The sequence below is a fragment of the Salvelinus namaycush genome, chromosome 1 (genome assembly GCF_016432855.1).
Source record: "Salvelinus namaycush isolate Seneca chromosome 1, SaNama_1.0, whole genome shotgun sequence".
In the NCBI taxonomy this organism is placed as follows: domain Eukaryota; kingdom Metazoa; phylum Chordata; class Actinopteri; order Salmoniformes; family Salmonidae; genus Salvelinus; species Salvelinus namaycush.
Window position 1 is genome coordinate 19,685,123 of NC_052307.1, and position 17,403 is coordinate 19,702,525.

The window sequence follows — 17,403 nt, forward strand, 5'->3', positions numbered from 1 at the left end:
CCACCATGCTTCTACGCCTGCATTGCTTGCTGTTTGGGGTTTTAGGCTGGGTTTCTGTACAGCACTTTGTGACATCAGCTGATGTAAGAAGGGCTTTATAAATACATTTGATTGATTGATTTAAGACAGAGCTACAGGGTGACAGGACAGACAGCTGATCATCCTCACAGTGGCAGACCACGTGTAACAACACCTGCACAGGATTGGTACATCCGAACATCACACCTGCGGTATAGGTACAGGATGGCAACAACAACTGCCCGAGTTACACCAGGAATGCACAATCCCTCCATCAGTGCTCAGACTGTCCGCAATAGGCTGAGAGAGGCTGTACTGAGGGCTTGTAGGCCTGTTGTAAAGGCAGGTCCTCACCAGACATCACCGGCAACAACGTCGTCTATGGGCACAAACCCACCATCGCTGGACCAGACAGGACTGGCAAAAAAGTGCTCTTCAATGACAAGTCGCAGTTTTGTCTCACCAGGGGTGATGGTCGGATTCGCGTTTATCGTCGAAGGAATGAGCGTTACACCGAGGCCTGTACTCTGGAGAAGATCAATTTGGAGGTGGAGGGTCCGTCATGGTCTGGGGCGGTGTGTCACAGCATCATCGTCTGGGACCTGTTGGATCGGAGGGTGAGGGCCATTCCCCCCAGAAATGTCCGGGAACTTGCAGGTGCCTTGGTGGAAGAATGGGGTAACATCTCACAGCAAGAACTGGCAAATCCGGTGCAGTTCATGAGGAGGAGATGCACTGCAGTACTTATTTTCCACCATAATTTGCAAATAAATTCATTAAAAATCCTACAATGTGATTTTCTGGATTTTTTTTCTCTAATTTTGTCTGTCATAGTTGAAGTGTACCTATGATGACAATTACAGGCCTCTCTCATCTTTTTAAGTGGGAGAACCTGCACAATTGGTGGCTGACTAAATACTTTTTTGCCCCACTGTATCTCCTAATAACTTGCTACACGGAGGCTCTAGCTCTATGACTAGCTCTATGACTTTGATAACTTGGGACTGGAAGACAACAAGAACAAGCTACATGCGCCACTCTCTTTAAAAGCAAGAGGGCCACCAACATAAATGACACCATTTTCTCTCTCCAAGGGAAATGTGATGTAGACCCTCCATCTGCATTGTGAATTCACATGGAATTTTACTAATTTGTGTTATCGTTTTAATGGGAAAAACAATCAAAAGATGTCTGATTAAACATAAGAAATATTTTCCATTTGTCACATCCCTGATATCTGTTACAAAAAGAAGGCTACATTTTGTGCGATTGTCATTGCGCAATGCTGTGCATCGTCATCACATACTCCAGGCTGCAGGAGCCTACCCATTTGGCTTGCGTGTCCAAGTTTCATTACCGCAAGTTAAATGGCCATATAATTAAAACAATGTCACGATATTCTATTGGCTTTTTCACTGTGGGAAAGGGGCAGAAATACCTGTCATGTTGATATGCTTTTCAGTTTACTTCCATGACTGGTTTCACATTCCTCTCCAAAATCATCTAAAACAATTGCTATTTGTATTTATAATACCCTTACCCAAACAGATTGCTCATTTACCTAGCTCTTATCACAGAATTGTGTTAATTCTTTCAGGAAAAATTAAGTAGATGTTTTCCCTCTTGAGAGTGACAGGCCAAGCATATCTTTAACAATAAATACATATTATTTTAATCCAGTTTTTTTCCACCATGATCTGACTTCATTTTCAATCATTATTTCCTTATAAACGTAGGTACATCTTAAAGGGGCAATCTGGCATTGGTACATCCATTTTTGGGACTTTTAAATTAATAACAGTGCCTTCAAAAAAAAAATGCAGACATTGAATATCCCTTTGAGCATGGTGAAATTATTAATTACACTGTCACGTTCTGACCTTTATTTCCTTTGTTTTGTCTTTATTTAGTATGGTCAGGGCGTGAGTTGGAGTGGGCAGTCTATGTTTGTATTTCTATGTTTTCCTATTTCTGTGTTTGGCCTGATATGGTTCTCAATCAGAGGCAGGTGTTTTGTGTTGTCTCTGATTGGGAACCATATTTAGGTAGCCTGTTTTGTGTTGGGTTTTGTGGGTGGTTGTCTTCAGTCTTCGTGTGTCTGCACCAGACAGAACTGTTTCGGTTTTTCACATTTGTTGTTTTTTGTATTTTGAGTGTTCACTTTGATTAAACAAAATGAACAATTACCACACTGCACATTGGTCCTCCGATCCTTCTAATTTCTCCTCCTCAGACGAGGAGGAAGACGAAAGCCGTTAAATACACTTTGGATGGTCTATCAATACACCCAGTCACTACAAAGATACAGGTGTCCCTCCTAACTCAGCTGCCGAAGAGGAAAGAAACCACTCAGGGATTTCAACATGAGGTCAATGGTAACTTTAAACAGTTACAGAGTTTAATGGCTGTGATAGCAGAAAACTGAGGATGGATCAAAAACATTGTGACAAGAATGTGACTAACCTAAATGAGAGAGTTGAAAGAAGGAAGTCTGTAAAGAATGTATGTCCTGAATACAAAGCGTTCTCATCGATGGGGCTGTAGTGGAGCAGGTTGAGAGCTTCAAATTCCTTGGTGTCCACATCAACAACAAATTAGAATGGTCCAAACACACCAAGACAGTCGTGAAGAGGGCACGACAAAGCCTATTCCCCCTCAGGAAACTAAAAAGATTTGGCATGGGTCCTGAGATCCTCAAAAGGTTCTACAGCTGCAACATCGAGAGCATCCTGACCGGTGGCATCACTCACTGCCTGGTACGGCAATTGCTCGGCCTCCGACCGCATGGCACTTCAGAGGGTGGTGCGTTCATGTACATACATGTACATTCATGTACATACTACCTCAATTGGCCCGACCAACTAGTGCTCCCGCACATTGGCTAACCGGGCTATCTGCATTGTGTCCCACCACCCACCAACCCCTCTTTTTACGCTACTGCTACTCTCTGTTCATCATATATGCATAGTCACTTTAACCATACCTACATGTACATACTACCTCAATAAGCCTGACTAACCGGTGTCTGTATATAGCCTTGCTACTCTTATTTTCAAATGTCTTTTTACTGTTGTTTTATTTCTTTACTTACCAACACACACACACCTTTTTCACACTATTGGTTAGAGCCTGTAAGTAAGCATTTCACTGTAAGGTCTACACCTGTTGTATTCGGCGCACGTGACAAATACGTGACAAATGATTTGATTTGATTATGTTTGGGGCAAATCCAACACAACACATCACTGACTACCACTCTTCATATTTTCAAGCATGGTGATGGCTGCATCATGTTATGGGTATGCTTGTCATCGGCAACGACTAGCAAGTTTTTTTTTAAATAAAAATAAACGGAATAGAGCTAAGCACAGGCAAAAATCTTAGAGGAAAGCCTGGTTCAGTCTGCTTACCAACAGACACTGGGAGACAAATTCATCTTTCAGCTGGACAATAACTAAAAACACAAGGCCTAAAATACACTGGAGTTGCTTACCAAGACGACATTGAATGTTCCTGAGTCACAGTTTTGACTTAAATTGGCTTGAAAATGTATTGACTCAGGGGTGTGAATACTTATGTAAATTAAATATTTCTGATTTCATTTTCCATAGATGTGCCCCAAAAAATCCCCAAATATGCTTTAACTTTGTCATTATGGGGTATTGTGTGTAGATAGGTGAGGATTTTTTAAATGTAATCAATTTTGAATTCAGGCTGTAACACAATTTTTTTTGAATAAATCAAGGGTTGTGAATACTTTCTGAAGGCACTGTACTGTATATTTACCCATTGATTATTGAAGAATATAAATGCCTCATGAGATTAGTTCAACTGTCATACCCCATTAGAACCCAAGATATAAGATTGTTTTACTCCATTGTTTGTAAACAATATCATTGTAATCAAACACGATATAGCCTCAAATCATGGTAAAAAGTATCATTTTAATATCATGAATGGTCAGTCCATGCATTCATAGCTCTGTCTATGAATTTGACAGTGGTTACATTTCTCCAGCCCAATCCATCAGCTTTTTAACAAAACAGTGGTGGGGTGTGATTTTTATTGTTTTAACTGCAGAATGCCCCTTTAACAACCAGAAGGAAATTATGGAGATTAAAGGATCTTCCGGCCTTGATGGTACAGGCCTGTCAGTGTCCACTTGGCTTTATTAGCCTCAGTCCTTTCTGCCACGCTCCTGAATCGTGCCTTCTCCAGGTGTGGTCCTCTCCCCCTCTCTCTCGTCTCCCACCTCTCCACCCCTCTCTCTCGTCTCCCCCCTCTCCACCCCTCTCATCTTGTGTCCCCTTGACCCTGGAGCACTCCAGACCCACTGCCTGCCAATAACAGTCCCACCATTCCTCACCCTCCACCAACTGACACACTTCCAGAAAAATGTAACCTTGTTCCCTCACATTTCTCTAATGCCTCTGCCATTTCCTACAGTCCATGCTCCATTGTCCTGAAATGGTCTCTCTCTCTCTCTCTCTCTCTCTCTCTCTCTCTCTCTCTCTCTCTCTCTCTCTCTCTCTCTCTCTCTCTCTCTCTCTCTCTCTCTCTCTCTCTCTCTCTCTATGTCTTTATACAGCTAATAAGAATTCTACCTCACTTTCTCCACCCACCTCTCCCTCTCTCCACTTGTATCTCTCATGTTTTGGTTGTGGGTCGGCCCCAGCCTTGACATGTCTCCAAGTGTGACGTAAATGAGCCTAACCTAAAGCACAGACAGGTGTAATGGGGTTGATACCATACAATTCCTATTACAGTAAAATAATTCATATTACATCGTCAAGGCATTGAGCGAACAAAATTAACAAATGATAATGCAGTTGCAGGAGGAATATGTGTGTGGCAAAACAAGTAAAGGCGTCATTTTCCCGAGGTTGTCTTTACATCTCAATCAAAGCAGTAGCCCTCCCCCTGAATCTGTGGTACTGTGCTCTTCCATATCAGCTCTAACTCCGTGTTTATCAAACCTCTGGGTGTTATCAAAGAGAGAGGATATTGGACTTTTAGTTCTGATAAGAAAACATGGCTCAGAGTGTGGCGTTTCTAAAGGGCAGCTTCCGCTACAGTGGGCCGACCAAAACCTAATGCTGCCAGGGCCTGAAATTAACCCCCCACTCTCCAATTAACATATCTCTCCTCTCTACTGAATGTTACTATACTATAACTTGGTTCTGAATATTTTGATCTTGACAATGTTGATGATTTTGTGGATGTTATTGTGTCATCATAATGCATTGAATTGTGTTTACTGCATTTGTCATGGTATGACCCATTTCTCTATTGTGAGTGGTAGATACAAATAGAAGTATTGATGAGAGTTGTTATTATGTTAGCTATTCACATAATCTCCCCCTCTAAGGCCCTTGTTACACTACACTAATTAAACAACACATACTAGTCTGAGGAAAGATACTTGTGTAGTGTAAAGAGGCAGATCTAGGTTCAAATCTCTCTTCGAGAGATGTTTCCCAAACTACCTCTGGGTTTTAGGGTGGATTTATATTAGTAAAATATGTGTAGTAAGATCTATATCCCGCTTCAACATCAGATTTTCTACTTTTCTTTTTACACTATCCTTACTTTAGCCTTGGATGTGGTGTGGCCTTAAGCCACATTCCTGCTTCATGTGTGTGTGCCTATTAGCCTACCGTAAATACCATAGTATATAGACAAACAAAATAAGGATAGCAATTCAAACTATACAAGAGCTTCTCATCTAAACCATATTGCACATGCAACAATTCGCAAAAGTGTAGATATTTTAAAAGCCTTTCATTTTCAATTTGGCTAACAGAGCAAAAATGTTGTCTATTGGTATTAAGATCCTTAAGGTAATTATTGCAGGGACGTGGTGTGGGAGAGCCATTGTCTTTACACTATACCACTAAAACGGGATGATGTAGTGTAGATGTCTCCCACACTACCTCCGGAGGTAGAACCTTGATCCGCCATTTACACTATAAAAGTATATTTCCTGGGACTCCTATGAGTCGTCAAAGTAGTGTAGCGTAAAGAGGCCCCTAGTGTGGGGGACATTGACACCACATACCCACCTCTGAGTGGTATAGTGTAAAGACAATGGCTCTCCCACACCACATATCCCTGCAAGAATTACCTTAATACCAGTAGACAACATTTTTGCTCTTCCAAACCATGTGCCTGCAATAATTACTTAATTACCTCAATACCAGTAGACAGCATTTTTTCTCTGTTAGCCAAATTGAAAATGAAAGGGTAGGAAGCATGCGTTTTTACTCACCCTAGTAACAACACAGTGTGGTCAATGACTTAGTAACTTCGTTGTGGTCATGATCTGGTCACCTATAACTACAAACATAGTTATGTTTAGGGGGTTTTACATATTTATTAACTTATTTCCGGATATCTTCTGAACTACCCACAATGCTCTATTTCTCAAAGTCATATGGAGGATCTACTATGTGTTAACTAGCTCGAGCTGGCTAATGTTAGCCACTAGTCATGCAGACTGAGTGTTGGCAGTGGTGCGCTACAATCCACCAATCATGAGGAGGTGTGTTGTAAACAACCAATCAGATTCTCCACACATCAGGGCTCCGTGAATAGGCTACCAGCGTGTTTCATTCTTGGCTTAGTACTAGCACGCTACAATATCTGACTGTGCCGTTGTGATCATTTTCATCTGTTTGGAGCTTCTCTCCGAAGCGCCTCTCTCCGGGGCTTTTTTTTTGAGCTAACTCAGCCGTCAATCAGTAAGTCTCCGCTCTCTCTACTTTATATCTGCTGGATTTGTTTGTGTTCTGTGGGTTCCTGTCTGTGTTAGACTAGTTGGTGTTGTTCTCTGGCTTACTACTTCGCTATATTGACAGTGGTGGTTGGCTAGCTAGTCTAGTTAGCTGGCTAGGCTAGCTAGCAGTCTAAAATAGCTAACTTTAGCTGACTGGCTTGCTGGCTTGCTGGCTAAGATAATTGCATATGCCGGTAACATTATTTGATAACTGGTTAATGTAGGTGTAAGCTAGGTGTTGATAGCAACTAGCTGACTCATGCAGTGCTAATGTAACTTAAGTAGGCTGATGGGGCTAACATTAGCAGGCTAGTTGGCTAGCAAACTTGCGAGACGATTTGTAGCAATAAATTCCTAAAGTATTTGCTTGTAAGTTGGCTGAAAATGTAATTGAAACCAGTAGTCATGAGTGCAAAATGATTTTCTTTAATTTGAAGTTATACATTTGAAGTTAATTATTTAAGTTGGAGTTTACATTATAGGGAATAGGCTGGCTTGCCGGGTCCTGAATATAACGTCACACCCCGCAAAGAAATGTAATTCTTGGGAATTCTGATCGGTTTTATGTAATAACTTGAAAATTACAAAAGTAAGGGTGTAACTTTGCATTGTGACTTTTGATGTGTATACTATTGCGAATCCATATGTTACATGTGGTTATGTTTATGCTACCTACCCTTTAAAGGCATTTAAAATATCCACACATTTGTGAATCATTGCATTAATCAAGTGTGCAACATTAAGTGAAATATAGTTTAGATGAGAACCTCCTGTATAGTTTGAATTGCTATCCTTATTTTGTTTGTCTATTTACGGTATGCTAATAGGCGCACTCACACATGAAGCAGGAATGTGGCTTTGGCCACACCACATCTGAGGCTGAAGTAAGGATAGTGTAAACTGAAAAGTTGCAAATCTGATGTTGAAGAGAGATAGATCTTACTACACATATTTTAACTAATGTAAATGCAACCTTTATCCTTTGTTATCCATGCATGATACGTCTCCATTGAAAGGCACTTCACACGCTCAGACTTGAATGGACCTGAGAGTGGAGGTCAGTCAGTGAAGGCTTGGGGGGAATCTTGTCAGGGGAGAGAAGAGGGGCTGCTGTTAGAAAAGCCTGTCAAATGCCCCTCACCTCACGCAGCCTTGAGCAGATAAGTGGGTCCTCTCCTATAGCCCACTCCTTGGACAAATCACACACATGATGCAAGCAGCAGGTCCACTGACAATCACACTCATGATGCAAGCAGCAGCTCCACTGACAATCACACTCATGATGCAAGCAGCAGCTCCACTGACAATCACACACATGATGCAAGCAGCAGCTCCACTGACAATCACACTCATGATGCAAGCAGCAGCTCCACTGACAATCACACACATGATGCAAGCAGCAGCTCCACTGACAATCACACACATGATGCAAGCAGCAGCTCCACTGACAATCACACACATGATGCAAGCAGCAGCTCCACTGACAATCACACACATGATGCAAGCAGCAGCTCCACTGACAATCACACTCATGATGCAAGCAGCAGCTCCACTGACAATCACACATATGATGCAAGCAGCAGCTCCACTGACAATCACACACATGATGCAAGCAGCAGGTCCACTGGCAAATAAGTCTGGCAGCACAACCGATTGGCAAACGTACTGCAAATTGAGAACTCATGCGGCTAAACGGAATAAAAAGAAGAAGAGGCTATACTGTGAAACAAAAGATACATGATAAAAGATTTGGAGCACCTTAAATGAAATTTGGGGCAAAAAGTCAAACTCAGCTCCATTCATTCATTGAATTAGACGGCCCATTCATCACAAAACCCACTGATATTGCCAACTACTTTATAGATTTTTGGGCAAGATTAGCAAACTTAGGCATGACATGCCAGCAACAAACGCTGACACTACACATCTAAGTATATCTGACCAAATTATGAAACATATGCATTGACATTTTTAATTCTGTAAAATGAGTGTGAAAGAGGTGAAAAAATTATTGTTGTCTATCAACAATGACAAGGCACCGAGGTCTGACAACTTGGATGGAAAATTACTCATAATAGCGAACAATTTTTCCACTCCTATTTGCCATATATTCAATTTAAGCCTACTAGAAAGTTTGTGCCCTCAGGCCTGGAGGGAAGCAAAGGTCATTCGGGCTACCCAAGAATAGTAAAGCCCTCTTTATTGACTCAAATAGCCAGCACGCTTATAGGGAAGGACATTCAACAAGCACATCACTTACACAAATGACTGATGATTGGCTGAGAGAAATTGATGTAAAAAGATTGTGGGGACTGTTTTGTTAGACTTCAGTGTGGCTTTTGACATTATCGATTATAGTTTGCTGCTGGAACAAATGTATGCGTTATGGCTGTACACCCCCTGCTATATTGTGGATAAAGAGTTACCTGTCCAACAGAACACAGAGGGTGTTCTTTAATGGAAGCTTCTCCAACATGATCCAGGTAAAATCAGGAATTCCCCAGGGCAGCTGTCTAGGCCCCTTTTTTTTCAATCTTTACTAACGACATGCCACTGGCTTTGAGTCTGTATACGGATGACTCAACACTATACATGTCAGCTACTACAGCAACTGAAATGACTGCAACACTTAACAAAGAGCTGCAGTTAGTTTCAGAATGGGTGGCATGAATAAATTAGTCCTAAATATTTTCAAAACTAAAAGCATTGTGTTTGGAACAAATTATTCACTAAACTTTAAACCTCAACTAAATCTTGTAATGAATAATGTGGAAATTGAGCAAGTTGAGGTGACTAAACTGCTTGGAGTAACACTGGATTGTAAACTGTCATAGTCAAGACATATTGTAGCTAAGATGGGGAGAAGTCTGTCCATAATAAAGCACTGCTCTGCATTCTTAAAATTAACAGCACTATCAACAAGGCAGGTCCTACAGGCCCTAGTTTTGTCGCACCTGGACTACTGTTCAGTCGTGTGGTCAGGTGCCACAAAGAGGGAATAACGATAATTGCAATTGGTTCAGAACAGGGCAGCACAGCTGGCCCTTGGCTGTAGACAGAGAGCTAACATCAATAATATGCATGTCAATCTCTCTTGGTGCAACGTGGAGGAGAGATTGACTTCATCACTACTTGTATTTGTGAGAGGTATTGACATGTTGAATCCACCGACCTGTCTGTTTGAATTACTTGCAAACAGCTCGGACATCCATGCATACCCCACAATACATGCCACCAGAGGTCTCTTCACAGTCCCCAAGTTCAGAACAGACTATGGGAGGCGCACAGTACTACATAGAGCCATGACTACATGGAACTCTATTCCACATCAAGTAACTAATGCAAGCAGTAAAATTAGATTTGTTAAAAACAGATAAAAATAAATTGTATGGAACAGCAGGGACTGTGAAGAGACACAAACACAGGCACAGACACATGTATACACACAATAACATACGCACTATACACACACACGTACACATGGATGTTGTGTTGTAGATATGTGGTAGTAGAGTAGTGGCCTGAGGGCACACGCTTAATGTGTCATGAAGTCTATTGTGAATGTATTGTAATGTTTTAAAAATGGTAGAACTGACTTAATTTTGCTGGACCCCAGGAAGAGTATGGGGGGATCCATAATAACTACAAATACAAACTATCGATCAACCTCCTAAACAGGACCATGAATCTGCCGATCATGTGTTTCTCATCTCTCCTCCTCTTCTCTGACTATAGTAAGGACAATTTATACCTATTATAGTAGATATGAATTGCTTAACATTTGAATATGCATTGCATCATTCCCTATAGCTTTAGCATTTAGGTTCTACCAAAGGTACAGTATACTGTGACCCTGTTCCTGCACTTTAGTTACACCTAAATGTAGATGATCATAATTCATGTTGTCTAGGTACAGATCATTCTCTATCTGATTTGACATGCAGGAACAGTTTGTTTTTGTGTGTGTGAATGATAGTCGCAAAACAAATTAGACTGGATGTTGGGGGATGGATCAGGGACACACAGATTAGGCCCATCCAAAATCTGTTGACGAGCTTCAAATGCCAGAGAGTGTGCATTCCAAAAACACTACTCTCTTAGAAAAAAGGGTTCCAAAAGGGTTATTCGGCTGTCACTATAGGAGAACCCTTTTGGTTCCAGGTAGAACTATTTTGGGTTCCATAATGAACCCTCTGTGTAAAGGGTTCTACATGGCACTCAAATAATGCTTGACATGACAACAATCTCACAGTTGCATAACGTTCACATTTATTTGGTTTCAAATCCTAACACATTCTAAACATGCATTCAACACGTATGGATCACATTCATCACAGGTAGTAACAAGAGCAGAGGAGAAAGGTTTTTCAAAAGATTTTTTAAAAACTAAAAAAACATGGCAGATAAAAATGTCATGTATTTCATCTGCATATCTAGTGGTATCTTCACATTCAATGGAAAAACATTAAGATGTTGTTCGCAGAGATACATTATGATTTTATCTGCTCCTCTAGTTGCCTTAGACATTCCCCATTGTGGGCTCGCTGATGAGGAGCCTCAGTGAATGAATTGTTATAACACTGAATAAGCTTCTTAAAACACTTTTATAACACAAAACTCATTCACCAGTTATTATTGAGAGGAGTGAGGAAAAGCATGTAAACAACAGTAAATGGCAGTTTGGCCAAAGTTACATTCTAATTGATAATCACTCACAAGCAGCATTATAAATATCAAACATGATACTGATCATTTCACTCTTTACACTTCACAAGTAGATTGTTTGGTACATCAAAACAACTATATCAATATAGTGAAGGAACACAATACATTGATTTGAATACAATACTTATTAATATGACACTACAAAGTAAACTGATTCATGTTGAGATTCCTGTCGAAATTCTTTGGTATGGTAATCATGATCATGGTAATCATGGTAATCAAGGTGGTAAATAAGATCAGTTTTTATTGATCAGTGAGGTATGATGTTGTTAATTAATGATGTTGAAAATATATGATGATCACAGAAAAAAAGTGGTTAGAGTAAATGTAAAGTGTCACGGTGGTCAAACTAACTCCCACCCACTAAGGCCTAGAAGACAGTTTGTCCTGAGGTAGCACGGAATAGCATATGAGGCAACATTTACATGCACAATAAGTAACAGTGAGAGGTAACTGGATAAAATAAGAGACACAAAATAACAGAACATTGGTGCAATAACCACATTTCCATTCAAATGTTTTATGTGAGTAAAGTCATACGGTATAAAAACAAATCCTGACAGCTGTGATGGAAACAGGACGTTTCGCTACAATGTTATAAATGCCGACAGATGATTTGTTAGTTCGACATGGTGGGATCTTTTCATGTCAGTAAAATTCATTATGCAAGAAATGGTGGTGGAAACGCATTTATGCACAAATATTGATATAATAAGCATCATATCGAAGTAAACTTGGAGTCACACAATGATATGGTGTATGGTCCTCCCGCTACGACTCGGGAAATCATGCAGTTTATTAGGCTACAGATTAAATAATGTATGATGGAATGTTAAAGGTGATGAGCTTTACGCTCCTTTCCAATAAATATTGAGGGTCTGACATGATGATCGATGCTTGACTGCCGTTTGACAAATAGAAATATTCTCGCTCTTATCCATAATAATATCATAATCCGCACAGCCTAACTGCTATGTGCGAGCTGTTGGCTAGAGCACAGGTGCCAAAACCAGAATAGTCACATGTGCCATTTAGCACAACAGTTTTTGTGACAAAACTATCCGTAGAGCTGAAAATGCGATAGAAACACTTTGAAATGTAGATTTTTATTTGGTAAATGAAAATTGAAGCAAAGAAGTACATTTTCTGTGCACTACCGCAAGTCTGTTTGGTGGAAACACCACTGGTGGGAAATGCGCATATTTTCTTTATGCGGATTTTAGAATATCTGCAAGAAAATCTGTCACCAATTGGATGGAAACCTAGCTATTGAAAACAATGAATATGATTTTTTTTAAAGCATTACCTGTGTGAAAGTAAGATACGTGATGACACAAAAAGAGGTAGTTTCAGTATAGAAATTGCAAATGACATATCCATTATCGGTGAAAACACATTCTAGAAAATAATAGAATACTAATGAGAATGTAATACATGTATTTCAAAACATGAAAGTGGCGAACAGTCGTGGAGGTGGCTGTAAGGTAGGTAACAATGTGACGTTAGATTTTAAAAGCGACTGCTAGGAATGATCTGCCACTAAGGGTCTATATTTACGTATGATGGCCATAGTGACACTGTATGGGGACAGCAGCACTGGGCTAGGGTCTCACACACATGTCCCCTAAGAAGTTCTGATCCCTGAGTTTAGGCGTGCCATGTGTACTAAGCCCCCCAGACCAGTGGCTGGCTGCTCCCCACCATGACTGGAACATTTAAATGTTCTCGGGCTTTGTTTACTGATGGTAAACTCAAAGAAAAGTAGAAAGCCACAATGTGTGACTCCCTTCTAATATCTGAGGTGAAACCTTATCACTTCTGTTCCAAAGGATACTGGGGAATACAATAAAGGCTTTGCATATGGAAAGATCATGCATAAATATGCATATACAGTGCATTCAGAAAGTATTCAGACACCTTGACTATTTTCGCATTTTGTTATATTACGGCCTTATTCTAAAATGGATTAAATAAAAAAAATCTCATCATTCTACACACAATACCCCATAATAACAAAGCAAAAAAAATGTACATAAGAATTCAGACCCTTTGCTATGAGACCTGAAATTGAGCTCAGATGCATCCTGTTTCCATTGGTCATCCTTGGTCATCCCTTGGTCATCCTTGAGATGTTTCTACAACTTGATTGGTGTCCACCTGTAGTAAATTCAATTGATTCCAAATTCAATTGATTTGGAAAGGTACACATATAATGTCCCACAGCTGACAGTGCATGTCAGAGCAAAATCCAAACCATGAGGTCGAAGGAATTGTCCGTAGAGCTCCAAGACAGGATTGTGTTGAGGCACAGATCTGGGGAAGGGTACCAAAACATTTCTGCAGCATTGAAGGTCCTCAGGAACACAGTGGCCTCCATCATTATTAAATGGAACAAGTTTGGAACCACCAAAACTCTTCCTAGAGCTGTCCGCAAACTGAGCAATCGGGGGATAAATGTCTTGGTCATGGAGGTGCCCAAGAACCCGATGGTCACTCTGACAGAGCTCCAGAGTTCCTCTATGGAAATGGGATAAACTTCCAGAAGGACATCCATCTCTGCAGCACTCCACCAATCAGGCCTTTATGGTAGAGTAGCCAGACGGAAGTCACTCCTCAGTAAAAGGCACATGACAGCCCACTTGGAGTTTGCCAAAAGGTACCTAAAGGACTCTAAGACCATTAGAAACAAGATTTTCTGGTCTGATGAAACTAAGATTGAACTCTTTGGTCTGAATGCCAAGCCTCACGTCTGGAGAAAACCGGTCACCATCCCTACGGGGAAGCATGGTAGTGGCAGCATCATGCTGTGGGGATGTTTTTCAGCGGCAGTGACTGGGAGATTAGTCAGGATCGAGGGAAAGATGAACGGATCAAAGTACAGAGAGATCCTTGATGAAAACCTGCTAAAGAGTGGTCAGGACCTCAGACTGGGGCGAAGGTTCACCTTCCAACAGGACAACAAACCTAAGGACACAGCCAAGACAACGCAGGAGTGGCTTCAGGACAAGTCTCTGAATGTCCGGACTTGAACCCGATCTGACATCTCAAATACAGACTCGAGGCTGTAATCACTGCCGAAGGCGCTTCAACAAAGTACTGAGTAAAGGACTGAGTAAAGGGTCTGAATAATTACTTAAATGTGATATCTGTTTTTTCTTTTTAATAAATTTGCTTTGTCATTATGGGGTATTGTGTGTAGATTGATGAGTAAAAAAAACATTCGAATCCATTTTAGAATAAGGCTGTAAAGTAACAACATTTTGAAAAAGTCAAGATGTCTGAATACTTTCCGAATGCACTGTATATTTACCGGTTTCACAGGTGCCTGCCATTGGTTAATTCACTCTCTGCATATATCATTCTATTCATCAAATCAGTTTTTTTGGTAATAGTAAAAGTTATCAATTCGTAAACACTTTAGAATTGTAAAATCAATACCATAAACATTATTTCCTTTGGAACTGCGACGTCAAGGTGATAGAATCACATCCAACATCCATCAGAAAGAATTAAAAATAAAACAAATGATAGGGGTCTTTTTCACTCCAAAAAACTAAATACATGAAATGTATCACAACAAAACATGGAAAGGTGGCTAATTGAAACTACTGAAACAAAGAACACTGCATTGGTGAAAGTATTCAAAGCGTGGTTCAGGACATTAGATGGTACAGTGTAGTACAGTGTTAAGGCTACGAAGATATAGACAGACTAGTCTAGACCCAGTGATGGAGGCAGCAATCGTAAGCCCACCTGTTGATTGAGGTTAGCTTGGTTATACTCAGAGTGGAAAAGGGACCTCTCTGACCTTACTGATGTTAAGTCCTGTCTCCGACCATCTTCAGACAAATAAGCTAAACACTGAACTGGGAGCAACAGTTAAAGTCTTAAAACATGCCCTTAAACAACAGCCACTTTCATAAAACAGAAAAAACAGAAAAATAAAACACTTTCTAAAAGGACCTACAATGTCCAGAATTCTACAATTAAGAATCCTACAAGTACATCAGCATAGTGATCACTGAGTAACTCATGAATGCAATACATAACACTCACTTTACCCTGTTTAAATACCGGTCCACAAGGACCTGAGAGAGAGGAGAATACGGGGTGGGCACTTTGCCATTGTAATGGTCAAAGAATGTCTCCTGCCTCACCACAGCATGCATAAAAGAGAGTCATTGCAAGGACTGCATTGCTTCAAAGTTTTAAACAATGGTTGTTATGAAACGGCTAACGGCTGGTTGAAATGATCATCTCATACTTCATAAATAAAGAACCTATTTCTTTATATAGCTTTTTTAAACAATGTGTGCAAGCCAGAAGTAACCTCTAGTCTGTCAACCCAGACCAGATTAATAGACCCTAATGCACCTAATGTCTCTTCCATCTCTCCTCTGTTGCAGCCAAAATGTAGTCACCTGAGCATTCTAAACCCAACACTGTCTACAAATGTAGTAGTACAAATGAACAAGCCAGCATTTCCTTGTAGCCTAACTGTGCGGATCGGACCACCAACCCAGTGAGCATGTGCAGAGGCTCAGGTTTGGGCAAGGAAGTACCAGTGGAGGGCTGAAAGCCAAGATGGGTTGTATGTCTGGAGGAATAGATGTGTGCAACATGGACTAGGAGAGAAGAGAGTGGAACCCTTGTTTGTGGTGTCTCAGCCTAGGGGTTAGGATAAGAACAAGCTACACGGTCTGTCTGAGGGTCTCCCCTCTGGCTCTTACACAGATTGATTCATTTCTTATCCTGGTCCTTCATTGATAAGAAATCATTACACTGAGCTATCGACTAATCACCAATCTATGGGTGCTGCTTAAAAAACTTTGCATATCACTTTGGTCAAAACAAAATCTCATTCAAGCTAATAACAAATTTCCCCTACCCCTGCAACTAAATTTGCTCTGCAGTCTATGATTGTAGAAAATACCCGTATGCTTGTTTTCTATGAAGATCCCACAATCCAACAAAATTTCATCTCACTGAAAGACAAGGAATGTTACATTGACCAGGCCATCCCTGCAGGATGTCTGTTTGTGGATTGTATGAAAGAGTGTACAAAAATACTACAAGAAGTGAGAAAATACACCAGTACTAGTGGGGAATTCAGGACATTCATTTGTTGTTTGCGGGGTTGAATGCTTTTCTATCTTTGGTTCAATTGAATATGCAGCAATGCCTTTGGTCAACGTCATGATAAAGGCCGACTTATCATCTATGATTCAGGAGTTTATAGCATTTACAGGGATTTGATTTAGACTGGGCAACCTCTTCATTTCAAAACAGCGAGAAAAAGGTACCTGAAAATAGCAACATCATCTTCCTGAGGTAGTCTCAAAACACTTGTCAACTCATTTATACCCGTCCCCATTCCGAATAAAATAAATCTTAAAAATCTAGTTCTAACAATGGCAACACCGACACGTTGAGCAATCGGATACATATTTGTAAACTCCAAAGACCAATGCATCTATGTGCATTTAGTTTGTACAGAAGCATGTGCACAGCGTAAATCAGCATACATTCAGCTCTGTCGTGTAATAAATATATAGAGAACAAAAATTGCTTGTCACATTCACAGGAAGAGGGACCAGTCCCTTGCCCCACCCCCCAGGCAAGATTCATGTCAAGGAGCGGTCCTGGGGCCGGGGTGCGGGGCTCAGTTCCCGGGGGAGGTACCAATAGTAGTCGTACAGGGAGAACTTCCTGTCCTGTTGCTGATGAAGCTGGATTTGCAGGAGTGCAAAACTGCTTTAAACAAGAGGGGGAGCTGTTTCAGAGGAACGTTCACCAGCTTCCCTGGAAAGAAACACGTTTTTTACAGGGTGTGAGTACAGAACAATTATCCTATCGCCTACCTTGCTATGGACCTTTATATTAGC

The 17,403-nt window shown here is 40.7% G+C and overlaps 1 protein-coding gene across 1 annotated transcript in view; it reads right to left on the reverse strand.

Annotated features, from left to right (window-relative positions):
* Positions 1-14,747: 14,747 nt before the first annotated feature.
* The window catches only part of LOC120058282 (nuclear receptor subfamily 6 group A member 1-like), a 30,430-nt gene continuing 27,774 nt past the window's right edge, over positions 14,748-17,403 (reverse strand). The window contains exon 9 of the mRNA XM_039006871.1: positions 14,748-17,320. Within this exon, the coding sequence (XP_038862799.1) occupies positions 17,181-17,320 (140 nt within the window). The 3' untranslated portion in view covers positions 14,748-17,180. The remainder of the gene's footprint in view (positions 17,321-17,403) is intronic.